This window comes from Tupaia chinensis, unplaced genomic scaffold (assembly GCF_000334495.1).
Source record: "Tupaia chinensis unplaced genomic scaffold, TupChi_1.0 Scaffold146650_1, whole genome shotgun sequence".
Taxonomy (NCBI): domain Eukaryota; kingdom Metazoa; phylum Chordata; class Mammalia; order Scandentia; family Tupaiidae; genus Tupaia; species Tupaia belangeri.
The window spans coordinates 532,828-557,082 of NW_006206507.1; the positions used below are offsets into that span (position 1 = coordinate 532,828).

Below are 24,255 nucleotides of genomic sequence, written 5' to 3' on the forward strand. Positions count from 1 at the left end.
GAAACAACAGCAACAAAAACAACCAAGAAACAGAGAAAAAGAGAAGAAAAAAAAAAACTAAAAAAAAATGTTTTTTTAAAAAAAGCAAAAATGAGAAAACCAGGTGGTGTTCAAGTGCACAGCGCAAAATCATTAGTTCTCAGTAGCCATGAAGGTGTCTTCTGAGGCCTGCTCCCTTGCTTCTCCAGAGGGGATTATTAACAAGATAAAGGGAAAGGAGGGGCTGAAAGCCAAGAAACTGCTTTACCTCAAAAAATTTTAAAAAGGAAAAACTATAAAAAAATGAGAAGACAGAGACAGAGGTAGAGAGAGACAGAGACAGAGACAGAGACAGGAGGCTTGAAAGTCTTCCTACCACATGAGTTTGTGGGCTGGAGGCTGAATTATCAGTGGAAAAATCTTCATTTTTCCTATTCCCCTGAAATCACTAGATCTCAGTACCCATCTCTCTCCTACTCTTCTATAATGTGGCTTTAATGTAGAATTGAAGCATGCTTTTATTTATGAAATTGAGTTTAGTTTCCTGACTCCTCTTTTAAAAGGCAGATAGAAAAGCTACTCTTCATCAGCACTATCCAACAGAACATTCTGTGGTCTCGGAAATGTCCTGCCCCATAGGATATGCTGCCATTAGTCCCCTGTAGCTACTGAGTATATGAAATGTGGAGTCCTACTGAGAAAATAAAATTTTAATGACTTAAAATTTAAATAGCCACACATAGCTAGTGGTTATCATACTGGACAACACAATCCTATTCTTTCTTAAACTGAAGTAAAAAAAGGAGGGAAGAAGGAAGAAAGAAAAGAAGGCTGGAAGGAGGGAGAAATAGAGGATATGAAGGAAGAAAAAAGAAAGAGAAACTGTTTTACTTTTTAGGAGCGAAGCATTGATTTTTTCCTAGTTTTTCTTAATTCAGTCTTGACCCAAATAAATGGATGATTTTACTTCATACATACATAATTCCTACATATTTACTATGTCAATACATGTGGTTAAAGGCTACCTGTATCATCATCCCCTAAATTTTTTTTGTTTTTGTTGTTTTTAATTTGCTACAGGGTGCATGCACTCACCAGAGAGAGAGAAAACAAGTGAGAAGGTACACCTGGGAGAATGGCCACACCACAATCCCTTCTCCTTCTTTTCCCACTCTCGATTTTGGGCATACATGCACATGCACTCAGCATATTTTTCAAGCTGCTGGATCTGGACTTGAACTGCACAGTTGACCATGTGGGATCCATCCACCTTAGCCACCATACCTCCAGTTGCTCTCCCTATTTTTATTTATTTACTTAATTTTATTTACTATTATTCTGTAAAATTTGCTATGTGTGCTCATCGGAAAGAGACAGGAAAAGAAAGAAAGACAGAAAGTGAGAAAGCAAGCTACTAGTCCAGGACTGGTTCACGACTCCAACCTCGGTCAGCCATGCAGGAGTCCAATGCCTTAACCAACACACCACCTGGGCTCCCCTTTTTAAAATGCAAATTAATGTGCCCCAGGAACTTGGGTTTTAAAAAACTTCCCAGGGGTTTGGTGCTCCAGAGTGTGGAAAATATTTCTCTACCAAGCATTCAGATTGTGCTGACAGAGTTGTAAGCACCAGAGAAATATGTTCTGTCTGGAATCTGGTTTCTAAAAATCCTCTTACTTATTAAAATTTATTGAGCAATTTATGCATTCTACTCTGTTTATCTGACAGCCTTCTTTTAGGAAATTATTGCTTAATTGCTGAGTCAAGCAGAGAGAGTCTACTACATTGTTTTCATTGTCATATAACTCTTAAATAATGCTGATTAGCAAAGATAATATGCTAAAAGGTAAGGAGATAGTCACCAAAATATGCTCACAGTTAGCTTTCTGAACTTGAGCCAAATAGAATTCTTTCATGCGCCGAATATATATTTGTAAATTTATCATGATTAATGGGGTCTGAAGACCAACTGATTCACTGAAAAGAGATATTCCGTAATAAGAACATACTATTTCAGAAAAATGGTAAAACAGATGTCTAAAAGAGGATAGCTCATTCTTTAAAAACAAAAAAAAACCTCATACTTAAATATTATTTTATTTAGCTTAATTTATTTATTTAATTTGAAAAGAGAGGGACAGAGTGAGAGAGCAAGAGAATGAGAAAAGAAAGTAAAAAGAGAAAGTAAGTCAGTAGGTCTGGGACTCGAACCAGGGGTGGGCCATGTAGGAGTCCAGTATCCTTAATCACCACATCATCTGCTGGCCCCCAGATGACAGATCATTCTTTTTTTTTTTTTTTTTTTGAGAGTTATTTTATTTCATTTTATTTTTTTTTGCCATAGGGCACGTGCGCTTGCGTTTTTTTGCCAGGGCACGTGCGCTCGCCAGACAGACAGAGAGAGACAGAGAGACAAAAAGCGAGAAATCACCCCCCAGGGGGGATGGCCATGCCACAATCCCTTCTCCTCCATTCTCCTCTTGGGATCTTGGGCACGCACACACACACGCCCAGCGTGAGTTTTAAGCCACCGGGTCTGGGATGCGAACTGCGGTCGACTATGTGGGAATTCAGCGACATAGCCATTACGCCAACTGCTGGTCCCCGACAGATCATTCTTATCGCCTATATTCACTAAAAGGAGAAGTTGGCAGAGTGATCATGTACTTCCTACATCAGTTTTAGAATGACCAGCATATTAAGTTTAACATACAAGAATATTTGGTATTACTGTATATAAATATGAATGATATTAATGGGTATGATACTCAAATGCAGCTTCTGTTCTCTTCCATGGGGGAAAATTTCCATACACATTTAAGGCTCTCTCAGACTTTAGAAGAATCTTAACCTTCCATGCTGGTAAAATGACTGGGAACAATCTATCAAATATAGACTGTTAGTCTACTGATATCTTTAAAAGATAAAATGTAAAAAGCATGGTATGTTGATCATCCAATGGCACCTCTTCCATTTTTAACCTAGGTGCTTGTAGTTTTCTTCCCACTTAATTTGATCACAAAATCTTGAAACCAGAATTGCTTTCTGCTACAAAGCAAAATGCAGCTCATTAGCTTTTCCACTAAGGCCAATTTATGCAAATTCAGTATTATTAACTAAATAATTGAAATGACCTTCGTATGCAAGGTAAGAAATAATTTGGCATTGAGGTATGGGAAAAAAAAATTAGGACTTGAAACACTCCTGTCTGCTCAGTCCTCCATTTCAAACGCAGAAATAATACGATACATTTTCCCATATTTGCCTCCCTGTAACCCTCTGAGGAGAGGTGGTTAAATGCTAGCTTATAGTCTTAGCCTCTTTTTTTTTTAAAAAAGAAATATTTATTTAATTTTATTTATTCATCCATTTATTTTAATTTGACCAGAGAGAAACAGATACTGAGAGAGAGGGGGAAAGTGAGAAAAAAGCCACCAAGTGCAGGACTCGAACTGTGGTCAGACATGTGGAGTGTCCAGCGCCTTAACCACCAGACCTCCTATTGGTCCCCAGTCTTAGCCTCTTTGAGCCTCTGCACCCTTCCTTTTTCTCCTCCTCCTCCTTCTCCATCTCTCCAGGCTTCACAAAGAGTTGGGACATTTGAGAAAAGTTAAGACGCCAAAGTGCTCTCACAGTTCATGAATTTGATAATGACAACATTGAAGTCTGGGAATGACATATTTTTTCTTTAAGAATACCTTATTTATGTAGACCATTTGTTCCATAATGTCTATAATTTGATATTCAGTTACTGGTGAGAGTAAGACCACTTCGGAGGATGTGTTAGGCCAATAATTTGGCATTATTATTTGCTCTCTAAAATGTCCTCATTTGATTAAAGTTTAAAAATCCATATAGGTGAGAAATTAAAATGATTTCATTCTGCTGACTGACAGAAAATTTGGAATCCAGCTTCCATGTAGCTTTTCTGAAAAAAGATAAATTGAGATGTTCCTCAGCATTATGTTGAATCATGCTGAGGCATTTGTATTTGGAAGAAAACTACAAGAACAATATTAAAGCTTTAAAAGTTGATGTGAAAAGGAGAATACTCACACACAAAGAAATATTTGTATTGCTATCAAATGATTCTAGAGAAAAAGCGTCCACCATGCAGATATAACCCTAAATCTAGTTTAAAACATAATTTTAAAAAGAACTTTTTATAAAGCTTTCAAACACTGATTCCAGTTCTGAACAACTTTTTAAAAATCTCATTTCAATTAGCAACTTTTGAGACTTTCTGGGCAATGCTTCCGTACTGCGTGTTTGATTTGATTTCACAAGGAGGAGCTGTTTTGATTGCCCAGGCTCAGGTCAGGAGATCTCAAAAGAGCCAAGAAGAAAAGATATAGCCCTGAGATTGAAATTTGGGCTTGCTTGTCTATATGTGTGTATGAGGCAGCAGCACAAATAGTCCACTTTTTCTTTTGTTTTACCTAACTGACCAAGGGATTTATGAAGCCAGGGCCCTCATTATGAAAATGCAGGTTAAACTCTTTTTAAAAAGCACATGCTCCAATCTGCATGAATCGAAATCATTCTCAGAAAAAGGAGATAACTGGTCAAGACCCAGCTCCACACTTTGTTGACCAGTTGAAGTTCAGAGTGGCAGTCCAAGTTCTACCAAGTGAGTAAAATGGTGCTTCTAGGCAACTTTTAAAAAAAAGGATTTATTTAATTTAATTTATTTATTATTATTACTTCATTTAATTTGACCAGAGACAACTGTATGTGTATGCATATATATATATGCACACGCACACACACACACACATACACACACACGCACACACAGAGAGAGAAAGTGAGAAAGCAAGATGCCAGGTCCGGCATTCAAACTGTGGTTGGTCATGTGGGAGTCCATGCCTTAACCACCATACTACTCGCCAGCCCCTTTAGGCAACTTTTTGTCTAATAGGGAGATAGAGCCTACACAATGAAGAATCTGAATGGTATTGACATACCATATTTTATCTGGAAGGTTTTTTTTAAAATCTCTAGATCATTCATAGAATCACTGCCATACCCCTGGGATGCCAACAGTAGCCCCCATTTGAGGGCATGCAAGAGCTAAATCCAGAAATAGCTCAAGATACTGGCAGATCTCTTACAAAACAATATGGCTGGTTTAATTTGCCCTTTCCCATGCTGTCAATTTAACCTGTTAATATGTTCAAATGAAGAGACAGAGAAAGGAAGGGGAGCTCCTGCAATGCTGTACATATCCTTGGATTTACCCGAACATTTAATTACCGAGTGTCTGCAGAAACTTGGACTGGGCATGTTCTCCTCTACATGAACCAGCACATAAAAAGCCTCCTCAGAAACGTTTGCTCTCTGTTTGCTTCAGAGAATTATGTTACATTGAAGGAAAGATAAATCCTACACACATACACAAGTGTGTGCATCCACATATGCTACTCAAAAAACAACAAAAAAAAACAGACATTTTAACTGGCAATCAATAAACACAGAGCCTTGTCAGAAGTTACAGTCTCGTGCCTGTTACTGTATAGCATATGGGATGCACTGACATGCCTAGAGGTCCCCATGCTTAGGTTGTACTTCCTATCTGCAGAACAGTAGAGGTCAAATAATCAAGTAGTCAAAATGAAAAGCTTCGTCATGATAAAGTCTGCACCAAGGAACAAAGGGATACCAGAAACGGGTGAAGACGGCGGCTGAAGAGGGAAGCCAGGCCTTACTAGAGGAGGCGGCCATAATTCAGTTACACACCCACACTGGTAGGAACGAAGAGAGCAGGATTGCCAGAGCTGCTGGCTTTTCAAGATAAGGAAGATATCTGGTTTATTTGTTCGTTTGTTTTTGTTTGTGTGTGTGTGCATGTGTAGAAATCTCTCCACTTAAAATAAGAGCAACTCATTAAAACAATTGTATGGGTCAAATAAAACAAGCCTATGGCTTAGATATAGCCCAAACTGAACGTTTTTCAAATTCCAGAGAGGGATGTGTGAGTAGTTAAAATGATTTGCTTATGTCTATGATGGTGTGCCCATGACTACAGAAAGAAAAGTCTAAGAACAAACATCATCTTGGTTGGAGTCTAGTAGAAGCCTGGAAATATGGAAATGATTGAATACACGCTGCCTCGGTAGACTGCTGAATGCCATAATAAACACAAGAGACTCCTGAGATAGTTTTGGGGAAAATGAGTCTGAATATTTCATTTAATAGCTCTATTCAATATTATTAAATATTACTTTCCAAGTAAAGTAGGTCATCTTACCTGTGCTCTCCTGAGAATGCTGTGCTTGTCAGTGCTTGCTGTTTGATAGACTTTTGCCATAACTATTGTTTTTGCCAAAGGCCCGCATGCTCTCTCCAGCTTCTGGTTGCAATCTCACATTTGGGACGGTAAAAATAGAAGACATTATGGACAGAATAAAGAAATATATATTTATAAATTTATTGAAGTATTTTCTTTCAAAACACTGGAGACTGAGATGAAATTCAAAATATCCTACACATTGACTATGGTAGTACATGTTGGTCTTTGAGATGTTAAGTGGTTACAGGTGTATATATATATATATATATATATATACACACATATGTGTGTATACATATATGTACATATATATATACTTTTACACACATCCACTCACACATATGATAAGATAGTCTGGGTTCCCCTCAGAACCATTTACGCTCAGATGACCTTAAATGATTAACTTGGATTTGAAACAACATATTTTGCTCTTTGTTCCATTCCTTCATTCATTGGAGACATATTTAGTGAGCCTCACACTGTTCTAGGAATTGCATATATGTACATATATATATACTTTTACACACATCCACTCACACATATGATAAGATAGTCTGGGTTCCCCTCAGAACCATTTACGCTCAGATGACCTTAAATGATTAACTTGGATTTGAAACAACATATTTTGCTCTTTGTTCCATTCCTTCATTCATTGGAGACATATTTAGTGAGCCTCACACTGTTCTAGGAATTGTCTAATTCTATAGTAAACATATTAGAATGAAAGAAAATCCCTACTCTTATAGATTCTGGTGGGGGTGGGGGGTGACAGACAATAAGCAACCAAACAAATAGAATGTACTAAAGAGTAGTAAAAATTAAAAGGAAATATAAAACAGGGAAGAGAAGCTGGAAGCTTAGAGTGGAAGGAGGTCAGTAAAGGCTTTCCTGATAAGGCCAGTTAAGTAAAGAGCTAAAGGAGCTGAGAGGGTAAGCCATGCCCATAACTAGAGGGAGAGAGGGTACAAAATGTAGAAGGAGGAAACAGTAAGAACCGCGGGGCAGAAAAGGGCAGACAAAGCAGTTAGGAGACTACAGGTGACAGAAGCTAGTGAGTGACCTAGCCCAGGGTGGGAGCAGTGAAGTGAGGAGTGTGTGCTTCTGGATATAGGGTGAAGGTAGCACCAACAATATTCAAGTCTTCCGTGGAAGAAGTAGATATGGAGTGTAAAAGAAGAGGAGGCGGCCAGGGTAACTTGTATCAGCTGGAAAAATGACCTTGCCATTTATTGACAAGGGTAAAACTACAGGAGGAGTTAAGTTTTGGTCAATCTGTCAAAATTGAGAGGCTGACCAAAAGGGGAGAATTGTTCAACTATACTGGTCTGAGAAGGCCTCCACACTCCTGCTTGAGCTCTTGTATGCAAACCACAACCTCACTTGGAAGTCTGTTTCCTTAGCAAGTTGCTAAGTTACAGCCAATCACAGTAGCTACACTTCCATCAATCACAGACAGGCCACTTTTAAGCCGGTTACAACAAGCTGTAACCAATCCAGTGATTTCTTTCCCTCATTACCTCACTATTGTTTTTTGTATGTCACTTTCTCTTTTTTGCACATAAGTGTTATCCCATCATGTGGCCATCAGAGTTCCTTAGAAGCCATCCTGGGGGCTGCCTGATTCAAATAGTTTTTGCTCAAACTCTGCCCAAAACATAAATAAAAAATTACAGACGTAGCACATTTGGTGGAAAAGATCAGGAGTTCAGTTTTGACAATATTAGGTTCGGGATGCCTATTTGATGGTCAAATGACAACAGGGAGTAGTTAGTTGGATAGCAAGTCTTAAGTCAGGGAAGATAGGGCTGGAGATAGAAATCTGGAAACTGGCAGTGTCTAGATGATATTTAAATCATGAGATTGAATGAGATCATCTAGACTCCAGGGAGTGTTTGCAGACAGAAAGATCTGAGGATTAAGCCCTGGGGCACTCTAACAGTGAGAGGTCTGGCAGACAGGAGAAATCAGCAAAGGATTTTGAGAAGGAGAGTCTAAGTAGGCAAAAGGAAAACCATAGGAGCAGCCTGTCCTGAGAACAAGCATTACTGTTACTGATAGGAAATAGTAGATTCTTTTTTCTTTTTTTTTTTTTTCCAGAGAGAGATTTTTGCTATAGGGTGTGTGCACTCACTGGAGAGACAGAGAGAGAGAGACAAAAAGTGAGGAAACACGAGTCACTCCACCCCCAGGAGGGATGGCTATGCCTCAAACCCTTCTCCTCCATTTTCCTCTTGGGATTTTGGGCATGCATGCCACATGCGCCCGGTGTGAGTTTTAAGCCACCAGGGCCCAGGACTCAAACAGCAGTCGATGGTGGGAGTCCAGCAACACAACTATTATGCTATCTACTGGTTCTGGAAGTGGTAGATTCTGCTAATAGACCAAATTGTGTTTAATTCTATTGATAGATCAAGATGACAACTAGGAAATGACCAATGGATGCAGAAAGCAGCAGTTAAGTTCAGGAGTAGTGGGTGCCAAAATCTGGTTTGAGAAGGATTCATGACAGAATGGAAATCTAGAAATTGGAGGCAGGAAATAGATCTGTAACAGAGGTGCTTAGCTTATTCTTAAAAAGACAACATGAAGCTACATTGATGGGATCACGTTGTTTTAGAATAATGTATAGGACTGATGTGGGACTATGTGGGGAAATCTACCAACGTTAGAGCTAGAAAGGTCCTTTCGGGACAACTGTGTCCATCTCACTGGTTTTCTAAATGAGAAATCAGAAGCCTAGAGAGACGAAGTCACTTCTCCAAAGTTGCCTGGATACTGAGCAGTGGAGCTGAAGCTAGAAGCCAGGTGGTCTGATTCCCAGTTCAGTGCTCTTCGCACTGTACCAATTTGTTGGCCTTCTTTCACTGGATTTGAGTTTTGTGAATTAGCAAATGAATGTAATAAAATCAAGGACTCTGTGCTATGAAGTGTATTTTGTTCATTTACTTTGACAAGGGTAGTTCAGCTTCAATTATTTATGTAACTTGATAGTATACACAGGAGAATGCCCTGTGGTGTATTTGGGAAAAGTAATGAATTTCTTCTAATTCAGCCCTCCATTTACTTGCTTGCAATTAAATCTTTCTGAAGAAGTGGGGCAAGGCTGTTGGGGTTTCAGGACAGAGAGAATGACAGGATGCCACCAGAGTTAGCCAGCTTTAACAGCCAGATTCCCCAGATAACTGTGCCATTATTCTCTCTTGATAATGCCTGATTTGGTGACATACTAATAGTTTACTTCTAAATTTTGGCATTATGTAACTTAATGAGATTATAAGGAATAGTACAATAAAAACTTAACATTATTATGTATTTCCTTCTTCAAGGCACATGAAAATCTGGCATAAACATATGGCTCTATTTGTAGGTTGATCCCTGGAATGACTGCAGCTCTCTGTATTACTTAGGCTCTGACAACACTTGATATTTTTCTCACAGGGTTTCATATGCGAAAGGAGCCCAGTTAAGTTTGAGCCCATCTTTGACTTAATTTTGTTCCCAATTTTTCTCTTTTTAAACTGGTTTTGCTTCTGGCTTGCTTACGTGTTTTCCTTTTGTAGATATTCTTTAAAGAATGCTGTGAGTCACCTTTGAGAATGTGAATGTGATGGACTGAATTGTGCTTCTCATATTCATATGTGGAAACCCTAGCCCCCAAGGTAATCTGGAGAGGTGGCCTTTGGGAGGGTTAGATTAGGTCATGAGGATGGGGCTCTCATGATGGAATTAGTGATTTTAAATGAAGAGGAAGAGAGAGCAAGGGCTTCCCTTGCTATATCCCTGTGAGGATATAGCAAGGTAAACCCTCTGGAAGCTGGGAAGAGAGCCATCATAGGAACCCAGTCTGTCAGAACCAGCATCTTGGACTTTCCATCCCTCACGATTTTGAGAAATACATATCTGTGGCTTAAGCCACCGAGTCTATCATATGTTGTTATAGCAGCCTGAGCAGACTCATACAGTGCAGTTCCTGGAACGATGAGTCTAAACCATGACACCTGGTTGCCAAGACAATCCAGTTATTGGTTCTGCAACATCCTTCTAGGTGCACTCCCTCCTCAATCTCCTTGGAAAGGGAGCACATAAGGCTGCTGCTATTCATTTCCCAGACAGCAAACTTTGACACGATTCTGCACTAATGCAAACTTTTAAAAAGTAGTTTGAAGAATTCCTAATTATAGTCTGCAGAGTAGTAACCTAAACAACAGAGTCAACAACACCAGCTATTTCACTTAAAGGAACTAATTCCCAGAGTCTCTCCAAAGTCTGGGAATTCTTTGTTTTGTAAACATGTTTACAAGTGCAGCCACGTTGTTCTAAATGGAAATGACTGTAGTATTTAATACCGGGATTGTCCTTTCTTGCGACTGGATTTATGCTTCATAATGATTATCTTCTAGACACAGAAATAGCATTTCTGTAACTCAAAATTGTTACCGGAGGCATTTAGTAGAATCTTGCTTTAAAAATATAATGATTTTTCATCTTTATTCTCCCCCCTTCAAAAGGTTTCACTGCTCCTGATGTTTAACGTTATGCAAAGACGTGTTTCTGCCAATGAATATCGCCTTATGGTTATGCTTCTGCAAATAGCCTGCTGTGAGCTGATAAAGGGATTAATGCAGCCAAAATTCTTAATCTGTGAAATTACAAATTAAATTCTCATATTAAAAATACCACCCTGAGGTATTTTTTGTGGTTTTAATTCCCCTCTGGTGTTCTGCATACATTGTGCTTGTTAATGACGGGGACAAGGCTGTCTCCGTTGGCAGTCTGCTGCGGAGTGATAATGTGTAGGCATTTACTCACTGATAGAAACTGGATTTAACCACTGGCTGATAAACTAAGTGGCAAGTGGGTAATAAGTCCATATTAACAGAAAAGTACTACTACAGAATTCAGAATTCGTAGACTATCAAAATCCTGGCTTAAACTCAATCATCAAGTCAGATGGGATTGAGATGTCACCAAGGAGGAGTGATATCAACTTACAAGTTACACTAAATGGGAAAACAAACCATATGTTGGAGTGTGATGAGCCATAAACTAATGAGTTTATTTGCATCATTTTTTTTTTCAGTATAGGAAGACGCATCACCTCCTCATTATTTTTCCATAGGGATTTCATCTTTTTTTTGGCTGGAAATAGCTATTTTAAGAGTCAGCGGGTAGCTTTTAGTAAGGGAGCAGAGCAGTATTTACTATAGAGTAAATATGGGCTTGGCATATGTGAAACGTTAACAAGCATTTGCTAAGCCCAAGGAGAGTAGGAGATTGATATATTTAAAGCCACTTTAGGGTTAAAAAACTAATTAGAAATAAATGTGAGATATCAAAAAAAGATAGGGTATGACTACCTGAGAGGAGTAGTTACTTATGATGCAGTTCAAAAAGAAAGGGTTACTGTTACCAAGGAGAATCCTATACTACAGTGGGGGGAAAAGTCTAAAATGCAAGAGACGAAAGAAATAACTGCACATCTACTGTACATAATGTGTATCTCCAAACTAAAATATATTATGAATATTATGCATATATGCAATATGCTCATTTTTAAAACAATGAGAAAAGAGTATGAGAAGAAATATCTCTAATTGGTATTTGGAAAGAAAATATCATCACCATTGAACAAAAATATTCCTATTGCAATAGTGTTTTGTAAAACTTCACAAAAATTCTGTTTCACACTTTTGAACAGAACTGAGATACTCCCAGTCATAAATTCTCTCCCCAAAATTTAAAACGTAATTGAAAAAGGCTGTGTAAATGTGAACATTTTAGTAAAACAAAACAAAAACCCACCCAGGAATGTGTTTTGTTTTAAAAGATCTAGAGATGATCTGTCTGTACAAATACCAAGAGCATTTGCAGTTAAAATGAATTACATGTATTTGGGTCTTACATGTCAATTCAGTGCATTAGCCAATTGTCAACTCTTCCTCTGCTCAGTGCATACAGCCCTTTTTAAGGTTATTGTTACAACCAAGATGGTCTCTGAGAATCAAACAGAAATGAATCATTTCTCCTCTGTGTACTGCAGCCAGTTAAAAAGTACTGTATGCATAAAGCACTAAATATGTAAATCATATTTTCCTTTTCCTTTATGACTACTCAGATCATTTTTTTCTTTGGACACACACATAATCAAATACAAAGACGCCCAGCTGCAGACTGCAGAGCAGAGATAGCAAAAAAGGAATCCATTTTCTTCCTGTGTCTGTTAAGCTAGCAATTGAATGGCAGGATTCCACTAAAAAAAATTATATGTATGTATCTATGTATATATATATATATATATATACACGCACACATACACACACACACACACACACATACACACACACACACAGAAACTCCCCCCACCACCTTGGTTTTTCTTTTTCTCTCTACACAAACTGTTTACACGAACATAACTAATCTTACGTTTGTACACATATGAACATGTTAGACTCTCTACATGCACATTACGTATAGATGCTAAAATTATATCTCTGTTTTGACTGGATATTATGAACATGTCATACTTACTATCGGTCAGTTCCCATAGCCGTGGGGGCAGGTCACTAAAATACTCATGGCTCAAGGCAGCCTGTGCCGATAGTCTGTTCTTTGGGGAACATTGTAGGAGCTTGGAGGCCAGATCCTCTGCATGATTCACATAGCTGAGCCTAAAACACGCAAAAGGAAGGCAAACCAAGAGCACATAAGTAAAACATAAAGCCCACCTAATTTGGGGGCGCTTCAATTTATTTCTGCCCACAGAAACACCTTAAATGACCTAATGAAAATAACAGAACCAGAATTCATGTTGGTTCTTAGAATATGTTATTCCAAATTGCCTTTCACTTTAGATATCCTAGTATTATTGACTTAAACTACTTCTACCATAAGCAAATGGCTGATACTTTCAGAATGGATAAAACTAGGTCCAGAGGTAGAAATTTTTAGAAGATAATTTATTGAATAAATATCAGAATTAGTTCATAGAATTTATGTGGCATATACACATCTGGATACATTTATAGAAAACAAATACCAAATAACTAGGAGAATTCAAATAAAACTAGTATTAAATTCTCTAGGTATTAAAAGTTTTCTTTTCTCTATGAATTCACAAGGGGCTTCAAAAGTTTGTGAAAAAATGGAATTAGAGTGTGAGTTTATTTTGATGCAAACAATTTTTAAACTCTATGTATTATTTTTAATATAATATGTACCTTCCATGAACTTTTTGAAGACCCCTTATCATACACTTTCTTACATTGCATATAAAATTGTTAAAACAAGTAGTTTGTCAAATATCAACAATCATAATATTAACATACAGGTTAACAAAAGAGATGTGCTTAAATGATACGGACTGAGTCAATTCAAGATGACCTTTAAAACAACAGTAGATGGGAAATATGTGTCTACAGGTTACCAAAAAAGGACAGAAATAAGTGTTTCATGTGATGTAAGTTTTCAAATGGGCAACAATACCATTCAGTCCTGTCCACCCTTGCTTTTCATGGAATCTACATTTCTCTGACCAGAGCAACCAAGCCTCGATGATTAATATAATTATGATAATTTAAAACATATTTCCAATAATGGTTACTACGTATGTGTCAGGCACTGTTCTAGGCACTTTTCACACTCTTAGGTTTATTTTAGCCTGACAAGGTAACTGTCCAGATTTAATAGCAACGGAAGCTAAGTCTGAGTCTGAGTAGATTGCTCAATTAGTAGGCTGAGTGGAGATTCGAACTCATCCAGAACTACTTGGCTCTAAACTGGTTTGTACATGCTACACTCTCTTTCTCTGACAGGTCATTTCTAAGGGCTTTTGCCCTTGGATTCCTGAGTTTCTGCAATATATGAAGTGACTCAACTCAGACACACCCAGAATGGAATGAGGGAAAGTTGTATCTGTCAGTGGGTATTTGTTTTTAAAATAACCATTGAAGCTATAATACTAAGCACACAATTAACCAAAAGACACCTTTCCTCAGTGATAAACCTTTCCCCTCCTCAAGCAGCTCTTTAGTACTGATTTAAAATTATTATGAGAGGTGGTGGTCAAGAGTGAGGTAAAAGAGGGGACCAGCAGTTAGCTTAATGGCTATGTCACTGGACTCCCATGTAGTCGACTGCGGTTCGCGTCCCGGACCCGGTGGCTTAAAACTTACGCTGGGCACGTGTGTGTGTGTGTGTGTGTGTGTGTGTGTGTGTGTGTGTGTGCCCAAGATCCCGAGAGGAGAATGGAGGAGAAGGGATTGCGGTGTGGCCATGCCTCCTGCTGGGGGGTGATTTCTCGCTTTCTGTCTCTCTGTCCCTCTCTGTCTGTCTGGCGAGCGCACGTGCCCTATAGCAAAAACCTCTCAAAAAAAGAAAAAGAAAAGAAAAAGAAAAAAAAAGAGTGAGGTAAAAGAGAAGGAGGCAAAAAATTTGAGTAAAAGAAAATGGGGAAAAATGAAGAAGAAAAAAATTCCCTTAAGACCTAATATAAGAGACCTTCTCTAAATCTTCGTAACTTGAAGGAAATATAAGGAAACATTGCAAAAATCTACCATGACACTGGGAGATTGAGAACAATATACTTGCCTCTTTATTCAAGTCCTATATTTTAAGTTGTACCTCCAAGTGCAAACATTAAATTAACTTTAAAATTTTTTTTTGGTATGAAGGCATTAAAGATAGGTGTACTGTACAATGTCAACTTCACATGAAACCAGAGGTCTCTCTCTCTCTCTCGTTAAGAGTTTTTTGCCTTGGGGAGTGTATAGTTACCAGAGAGTGAGACAGAGACAGTGAGAGGGAAAGTGAGAAATCACCCCAGTGGTGATGGCCATGCTGCAACCCTCCTTCCCCATTTTCCTCCCGGGATCTTGGGCATGGAGGTACGTGTGCCCAAGCCACCAGGTCCGAGACTCGAAACGCAGTTGGCCATGTGGGAGTCCAGTGATGTAACCATTATGCATCTGCTAGCCCAGGTCTGTGATTTTATTTTAAATAGAGATTTTTCACAATAGAGAAAATGCTACTTATAGAAGAACATTAAGAAATCATCATACGACTTGGACAAAATCCAAAATCAATGGTCACACAGACTGGAGGCACACTGTTTCAAATGTGGGAGAGAGAGACATAAAGTAGCAGTCAAATAACCATCTAGGCGCTTCTGTCCATGTCTGGAATGACTGAAGGGATAAATCACAGAAGGTCTAGACTATTGTTCAAAGTTCCTTAATTTTTTTTATGGTATTAAAAACATGCCAATATTTTGCTGTATATTTTGGCACTCAGTCTCTCTGCATTACTTAAAAATTGGTAAGATTCTGGGATGAGAACAGATGTGCAGAAGACAGAACTCAATACGACATGATCGCAGGCAAGGTCAGTGATACAAACGGTAAGCATATTTCCAATGCTGAACAGCAAACATCTGTGGCTACATGTCCAACCAAGCTGAGCATAATGCAAACACAGAGGTGGGGATCCATCAGGCGTGTAGCATGGTAAAACTGCTTGTCGGTAGTCCTGTAGAAGCTTCATTAGCTAGAGCATTCACTAAGCCTGGATATTGGCTAATATGTGTGACAAATTGAGTCCTGTCTTATGTTCCGTTTCTCAGACAATGGCATCACCCAGCCCAGTAGTTACTTGCAACGGCTGGTTCTATAACTATTGGTATCTGTGAGGTATAGCTGCAGTTTCACACTGCTTCTCTCAGTGCAAACACTGCTCGCTTGTGAAAGTTCCACTGAGTCTTACAAACTTCACTGCATCTTCGTATTTCAATCCACCTTCAATTAATGCTACAAGCATCAGAACACTTGGGCAACACACACTAGAGTTCTCCTAAGACCTGCAATTCTATGAGAGCAACACAACAATCAGATGCTTCAAGAAACTTCATTTTTATAAAACATAACAAATCATCCATGGCCTGGGTAGATAGCAGTGTACCATTGTTAAACGACCAACCCAGAACCTGGACACTTTCTTTTTCTCAAAAGCAGTAATGTAAGTTTCTTCCGATAGATCCCCTAACTGTAATAATGCCATAGTTTAAAAGGTCCTCTATAAATTTGTGTAGGTCACCCTGATTGGATAGTCTTGTGTGAGACTTTGCAAAAGCTGATTGGCTTACAGGAGTCATGTTAGCTAGAGAACACCCAACAGGATTATTTAAGAATGACTAAAATTTGAACAGAGAATGCAGAAATGATGTCGAGAAGGATGTAAAGAAATTGAAGTCTATTCCAATATATTTGAAGTTCTCAGTGCTTTGAGTATGAAGTTGGGAGTAATGGGAAGTGAAATGAACCTCCTAACAAGCAGCAGAATTCTTTAATCCAGTAATGAGGCAATAGAAAGAAAGTTCCCCCAGGTTTACCCATGTAGGTCAGAACTCTTGTAAAATGCTTTCCCGATTTTAATTCAATTCTCTGTGTCCTAGTTAACCCTTCTCGTAGAGCTCCTGGGTGAAACAGTAACAAATTGCTATAGTTCACCTGTCTGCACAGAAGTCATGCTGTGTGCCAGCAACGCTCTCCACTCTCCTTCAGAAACAACAAACGTGTGACCGGAATACCTCTGAACTGCCCAACCTGCAGCCAGTGGTGGCCTTTCTTTGGGGTAGGGTGCCTTCGAGATTTTTTTGTTTTGTTTTTGTTTTGCCAGACGGCACATGTACTTGCCAGAGAGAGAGAGAGGATGAAGAAAAGAATGCACTCCTCAAAGGGATGTGGCCCTGCTACAATCCCTTCTCCTCCATTTTTCCATCCTGTGGGAACTAAGTGCGCACACACGTGCATCCGCCATGTTTTTCAAGTCACTGGAGCTGGAATTTGAAACTCAGTTGCCATATGGGATCTAGATCTCTTAACCACTAGCCAAGGAGTTGGCCCATGCCGCAGGGCTTTTTACCAGCCAGGGTATCTGAAGAAACTTCCACACTTTATTCCTCCAATCTCCACTCTTAAAAGGAATAGTTTAACTTTTGAACATTTAACTTTTCTTTTTTTTTGAGAGAGAGAGAGACTTTTGCTATAGGGCATATAGGGCGTGTCACTCGCCAGAGAGACTGACAGAGAGACAGTGAGAAATCACCTCCAGGGTCGTAGGGAGACCTCGGGGGACACAAACCCAGGACCTTCCCATATGGCTTTAGCAATACAGAACATTGTGTTATTGCTGTGTCACTCTGGCTAGCTACCTCTCTGTTTTGTTTTTATTAATATTACAACAGTTTGGCTGGATTTATAATTTTATGACCAGGTTCAAAGCACTTTCCATTAACCCTTTGTAACTATTCCATGGGCTTCTGTTGTTGATGCCACCCTTTAGTTTTTCCCTTTCTCTTTAAAGTTCTGTACTTGCAATGTATGGCGTTTGCATTTAACCTGCTCGATACTGTGTTTCCTGAATTTGAGGCTTCATATCCTTCTTCGGTTGTAGAAAATAAGCCAGCCCTTACCCTCACATATTATCTTTTCCCAATTATTTCTCTTCTTTCATTTTGTGATTCTAATGTACTGCCATCTCATTAAATTTTCTATGTTTTTACTCACACTGATATTTATCTATCGGTCCCTCTTTTCTTCATTCTGGGTAATTACTTCAGAGCCATCTTCTAGATCAACCAATTCTCTTATTAGCTACATCTACTATGCTGTCTTCCCCGTTAATTTTATTTTCAGAAGCACTTCTTAACTCTTTCACAGTTTTACCTGTTCTGTTTTGATGGTTTCTTGTTTAAGTTTTTAATTTGATCTTTTATTTCTTTACATTTCAAACATGTACTATGTCTGATAACTTCAAATAGCTAAGGTTTTGGGTGAGAGGAGAGTTCAATTTTGTAGCTTGTGTTACTGACCCTCATTCACACATGCTTTATAATTCTAAATTGTGAACTCTTGCTTGGCTAATGTTAATCTGTGGGAATCTGAGGAAACTGAAAATGTGCTTCTCCAGAGGAATTTTCTTTTGCTCCTAAGACCCCTCTCAATACCTGGGCACTCCAAGGTTTTGCTGTGGGCTTCAGAGACCATGGAGTTATACAAATTTAAACTTAAATATGGAGGTAATTTCAGGGGAGACTTTGTCATCCCTATCCAGAACAAAGGCTGGCACATGCAATTGTCCTTGTAGTCTCTTTTCGCTGGAAACAGGTCTCTTTTCACCCAGCTTATCACTGAGAATGAATCATATTATTGAAGCCCATTACTGTGCTTTGCCAATCTCAACTCTGGAGAATCTGAATTCCTATGTCTTGTCTTTCCCAGGCCCATTGCCTGGTTTCTTGAACCCCAAAGTGTCTCCACAGTCCTATTTCAGACAACAATTACAAAGCAGCTGCAACACAGCATGTGCCAATCACTCTGCTCTTCCATTATCGGTCTTCATTCTTGGCCCTACTGGAGATTTCCCTTATTTCCTTCTTGGTTCAAAAGGATCTGTTTGTATTTTTATCCAGCTTTTCAGGTGACTTTCAGTGGTAGTGAAAAAGAAATTTTCTCCCACATGTATAAATTTATAATCTCTAAAATTAAATTAGTTACTGTTAAATCATCAACTCTAGTAATTTTTAGGTAACTTTAGAATAATCACTAAATTGGCATTGCTTCCTTGCTCTGCCCTTCTTAAAAAAACAAAATGAAACAAAAAAATACAAATCTAATTCTGTTAGGTAATCTATATTTAGTCTCAAAAACTAGCTATCTGTGGGATCAGTACATGGTGTAGCAGTTAAGTCATGGGACTCCCACATGGCTGACTGCAGCTCAAATCTCAGACCCAGTGGCTTCAAAATCACATGATGCATGTGTGTGTGTGTATGTGTGTGTGTGTGTGTGTGTGTACCCAAGATCACTAGAGGAGAATGGGAGAGAAGGGACTGCAGTGTGGCACCTCCCTGAGGGGTGATTTCTTACTTTCCTCCTCATTGTGTCTGACTATCTTCCCAGCAAGTGCATGTACTCTAAGGCAAAACTAAAGACAAAAAAAAACAAACAAAAACTCTAAAAAACATCCCCCAAAAACTAGCTATCTGAAGTTGATTAATGATTAAGGCTAATGGTCTTTCACCATACAACTGTCAGATGAATCTCAAATGTATCATTCTTAGTGAAAAAGTCAAATGCTTCATATTTGACTTGATTCTATTTACATGACATTCTGGAAAAACCAACATTATAAAGAAACAGAAGGCCATGGTTTTCTGTTGGTTGTTGAAAGCTGGAGGGATGGCGAGAGAAGTTAACAATGGGGGACTAGAGAATCTGTGCAGAAGGCTCTGCATCTTGATCAAGAAGGACAGCCACTGCATGGTGTGAGGGGTCAGGGTCAGAGGCCTGTCAAGGAAATTCAGAAAAGGGAGCAGTCTAGAAAGATGAGGTGTTGCAGGTTTCCACAAGGAACATTCAAGTATTATGGGCAGAGATTTGTTCTCCTCCGAGTTGTTAATATTGGACTTCCAAATCTTGGGGGAAATCGTAGTGGTGGCTCAACGATGTTCTGGCAGACGGGGAGATGATGCTGCCAATGTTAAGGCCTTCCTATCAACTTTAGTCGCTAGTCCTTAGTCATCGAAAAAGGATCTGCCTCAGGCTACCGGAACTGTGCCTGACCATCAGGTGAGCCTGGATGTACTCAGTGAGTCTCTATGCTCACAATGGTCCACCCAGAGGGTATGCGGGACGAGAGACTGCTCACTTCAGATTCATTTTATAAAAAGAAAAAAGATGTGTGTTGTTTATGGAAACTCTCTGGAGAAAAAACAAAAATCAAGGAGTTTTAAAATTATAAATATGAATTACAAAAGATAAATGATTTCTACTGAATTTAGATTGTGCTTGTTCAGAGAATCTGTGTAACTTTCAAATGAATACTTTGAATACAGTTGAAAATAGTTGCATGCTGCTATTCTAATCATAATGAATTTTCTGTATTTTCATAGTTCTTATCCATCAAACACACACACACACACACACACACAGAGGCTTCTCCTGCATTTTTAAAAAAGGTATGAAAGAAGATGACATGAATAGTGAAAAACAACCTAGACATGAATACAGAGCAGGGTATTCTCTTTATTCCTTGAGCAGGTCAGTTTTTGTACCTCAGCAATGGGGAAAATGGAATAGACAGTCTTTAAGGTTGTTCTAGTTCTAACATTATGTATCCTCCAATCTCGAAAGGACCTGACTGGAAACTAGGGGCAGAGAAGGTTAGCACAGTTGTACTGACCTGGTAGAGCTCACCTATGAGAATCCTCCCCCCACACACCAATGAGAAGATCAAACAGTTTCTCTCACTTCTCTCCTCTCAACCTCACAATGAACTGCTGCAACAGCTCACCTAAATTTCTAAGTCTTCCTAAAAACAGACAAACAAAGAGCAAAGCAAACTCAGAGTCCTTTGCCAGACTAAAGAAGATAGTCAGAGCTGAGAAGAGAGAATGGAAAGTAGAGACAGCAATGATGGTTTAATAAAGAGGAAGAACAGAGCCACCAGTGTGGCAAGGTACAGAGGGCTACTTCCTGCCAGGCACAGTTCCTGCTATAATGCGGGGATGCATTTGCTGAATGACTGAATGTTTATTTGAGGGTTGAATATATCTATGGTTATAACTACAGATGTTTTAATCTTACCTGAGAAACAAGAATTTTAGAAGTAAACAATCATTTTTTTAACACAATCTTAAATTCAAGTTTTAATCCTACTCTTCACAATATATATCCTCCAGAAGATACCATTTTGTTTATTTTCTGAAACAAAGGAATTTGGTCCTTATCTTTTTTAAAGTTTTTTTCTCTCTTTCATGAGAGACAGAGGGAGAGATAGACAGAGATAGAGAGATAGATAGGTAGAGAGAGAGAAGTCTCCTCAACAGGGTCTTGCACCAGTACCAAACTGTCAGCCTTTCTTAGCCAGCCAGGATTACAGAATCACTGCTCACACCCATGTGCACAGGTTGACCTGGGAACCAAATCCCTGTGTTCTCTATGGCTCCACCATTGTAGAGCGTTGTGCTACTTCTGTGTCTGTCCTTGCTATTTCAAAGTTACGTATAAACTAAAATTTCATGGCTTATTTGTTTAGTTTTTGTTTTTTACACTGTAGCTCTGAAACACTCCCTCTAAAACCAATGACACATCTGCCTGTACAACAAATAAGGCAACTTACATTTTGTTTATAAGGACTGACTTCAAAATATCTACATAAAAAATCTCCACTAGAATTTATTAATGTTTTAGTTAATCAAAACTGGATATACCGAGTAGAGGTATAGTTAGAGTAATTTACTTGTTACAACATTCAATGGAGACATTAAATAAATTCCATATAAAAGCTTAATAGGACATAAAAGGGAACAACAAGTTCTAGATAGCCCTCACTTGCATTCTATGTGGTGATGGGATAGAATCACATACACTGGGGGCCTCTGTGTGAAGCATAATAGTGTGCTTTGTCTCGCAGAAGTTGGAGCTGGAGCAACCTAGAGTCAGTGATGTGGAGGGTGTCTATGTTCGTGCTTTACTCACTGTCATGCTCTTCACAGAGCAAAGCCAGAGGGTCTGGGTCTTTTCATTCAACAGTGCACATGCTGTCTCCGGCAAAGATGCCAATGTGGGTGCTGTCCACTGGATTAACAACATCTGATCTCTTGGAAACAAGTGGGATAATTTGTGAGGAAGTCAAGTCACTGAGAAAGCAAAATCTGTCTGTTTTTCTTATTATACTGGATAGAACCATCAGAGGCACTCTTTTTGTCTATACATCCAAAGCAAAAATGCTCACTTAGCCACCTTTTCACCAAAGCTTTTGTCTCAGAGGAAATACTATGGTCATAAAACTGCATTGATTTTTCAAAAGGTGACTTATTTTTAGAAAGTGGGCTTAAATTTATTTATTTTAGCAAAAAGGAGTCAGTAATTGTTCAAATAGAACATGACTGAATCCCAGCCATTGGAATAAACTCTTGGGGAAAATAAAGACTAAAATAAGGACAAGCTAAGCTTAGGCCTGTGAGGTGAACTTCTCCACCCCAGGAGCTGCATTGTACAGTGAAATGAAAGGTAAGCCTCTTCGTTACATTAATAATAAAGACAGAGTTGTTCAACACTGAGACTCTCTTTGTCAATGCGTTGCTTGGAAAAAAAATTAATGAGATTCCTCCCCTCAAGGTAAACAGATAACATTTTTATATTAGTTTCTATAAATAGGTTGTGGTTTATAGTGCATAGAAAATTGCTCAATTCCCATCCATTTCTTCTAATGAAATTGTTCAATGCCACAATCTCCCTGGCAGACACTCATTCCATAATGGTCAGCTCACTTAACTGCCAATGGTATATAATGATAATACCATAGGTAGGCAGCTCTCCAGTTTACAAAAAACTTTCATGTGCATTGTTTTACTTGATCCAGATGATCAAAGGGCTACACTTAAAAAATGGAAAGAATCCAGACTTCTGACTCTTAAAAATCTTCTGTCTATTAAGTGCCATGCCAAAGATTTATTGCTAAAATATGTACATAGCAAGCTATATGCTATCCAGTTAATAAAGAGATTGTTGGGCTATTTTTGAGTGTTCCTTAAGGATTCCTTACATTTTTCTGTTTTTCTCTCTAGTCCTTTAATTCTGAACTCAATTGCTGCACAGACTGTTCTTTCTATATTATTGTTAACACCATCACTGTCCTATATTAAATAAAGACAACAGGGAGCGTCAGCCTTAAGATGGAAAAGATGAATAATCTCCAAAGCTAGTCATACAAATCCACACTGCCCGTTCTTTCCTTCAGATCTAACCCGCACTCAATACACAGTCGCCCTTGCAGTCAACTCTACCTGGTGGAAAAGTACAGAACGTGCTGAAGAGCCCTCAGCAGGATCTGAATGAATCAAGTTTTTGAAAATGCTAGCACTGACATTCTTAAGGCTATTCTAAACTGCCAAAAAGTGGGCCAGAAAAAAGAAAATACTAAAGTCTTGCTTTGGACTTCAGAGATTATCTTGATGATATGTACCCCAAATTTCTCAGATTTTTCTTATTACTATTTTCTACCCTCCCTGGAAAATGAGGTGCTTTCAAATGTATGAATTCATTCTGAAACCAAATAAAGGGAGAGCTTGCTTTTAGAAATTGGGTAAATGATGACATGATTATACTGGCCTTTCCTATGTATTAATATGAAGTTACTTTCATATTTATATTTCATAAATCTGCTAATACAGATATTATCACAAGATATTCATGAGGAAAAGAAAATATACGTGAACTTCTTGTTATATTGTTTTCAGCAAGAGCCCTCAGATATTCAAATTTATTTTCATTTAACTACCATAAAAGTAGATCATGTTTTCATTTTACCTGCTTAGGAAAGAATGAGTTAACTATTTAATTACATTGTTTTAGCAAAGATTCCACTTTAATTTCCTTTCCAATTTTTCTCTAGTGCCTCGTAGCACTGGAGTTGTGAAGTCTTATTTTCTCATAGTTTTTATAAAACACTATAACCTCTATGAACTTAACTGTAAGTCTACTTAACCTAATGTTATAATTTTTTAAGAAGTAACTTTGTTATTTATCAGAGCCTACCAAGCATTAGTATTTTTCTCATAGAGGATAATATAAGCCTGTAAGGAATTATACTTGTTTCTCAGTTATATTTTAGAAATGATTCTAGAGATGATATGAGTCTTTAATTTTTGTTAGCTATGTTCTTTAATGATATAGTTAACAGCAGAAGACACTCCATCTGGAATTTGAACATGGATGATTTCATCCTCTGACTGGAGGACATGATAGAAGAGGAATGCATTTTATTTCAGTAAAAGAAAATAAAAATAAATTTGTAATAATTAACCCTGTAATCAGAAAGACAAGACTAACCAAAATACTTAAAAGAAAATTCTGAACTCAAGACTCAGTGCAGAATATTCCCCAAACCCAAAGATGTGCATTCAACACAACTGATTCCTAACGTCC

General features: G+C 38.4%; 1 protein-coding gene across 2 annotated transcripts in view; it reads right to left on the bottom strand.

Annotated features, from left to right (window-relative positions):
- The window catches only part of CDK14 (cyclin dependent kinase 14), a 667,802-nt gene that overhangs the window by 101,044 nt on the left and 542,503 nt on the right, over positions 1-24,255 (bottom strand). For both annotated transcript variants that reach the window (XM_027768492.1, XM_027768493.1), the window contains exons 14-15: positions 12,800-12,939; positions 6,230-6,373 (exon numbers count right to left, since the gene is read on the bottom strand). In XM_027768492.1, the coding sequence (XP_027624293.1) occupies positions 6,258-6,373; positions 12,800-12,939 (256 nt within the window). In that variant the 3' untranslated portion in view covers positions 6,230-6,257. The remainder of the gene's footprint in view (positions 1-6,229; positions 6,374-12,799; positions 12,940-24,255) is intronic.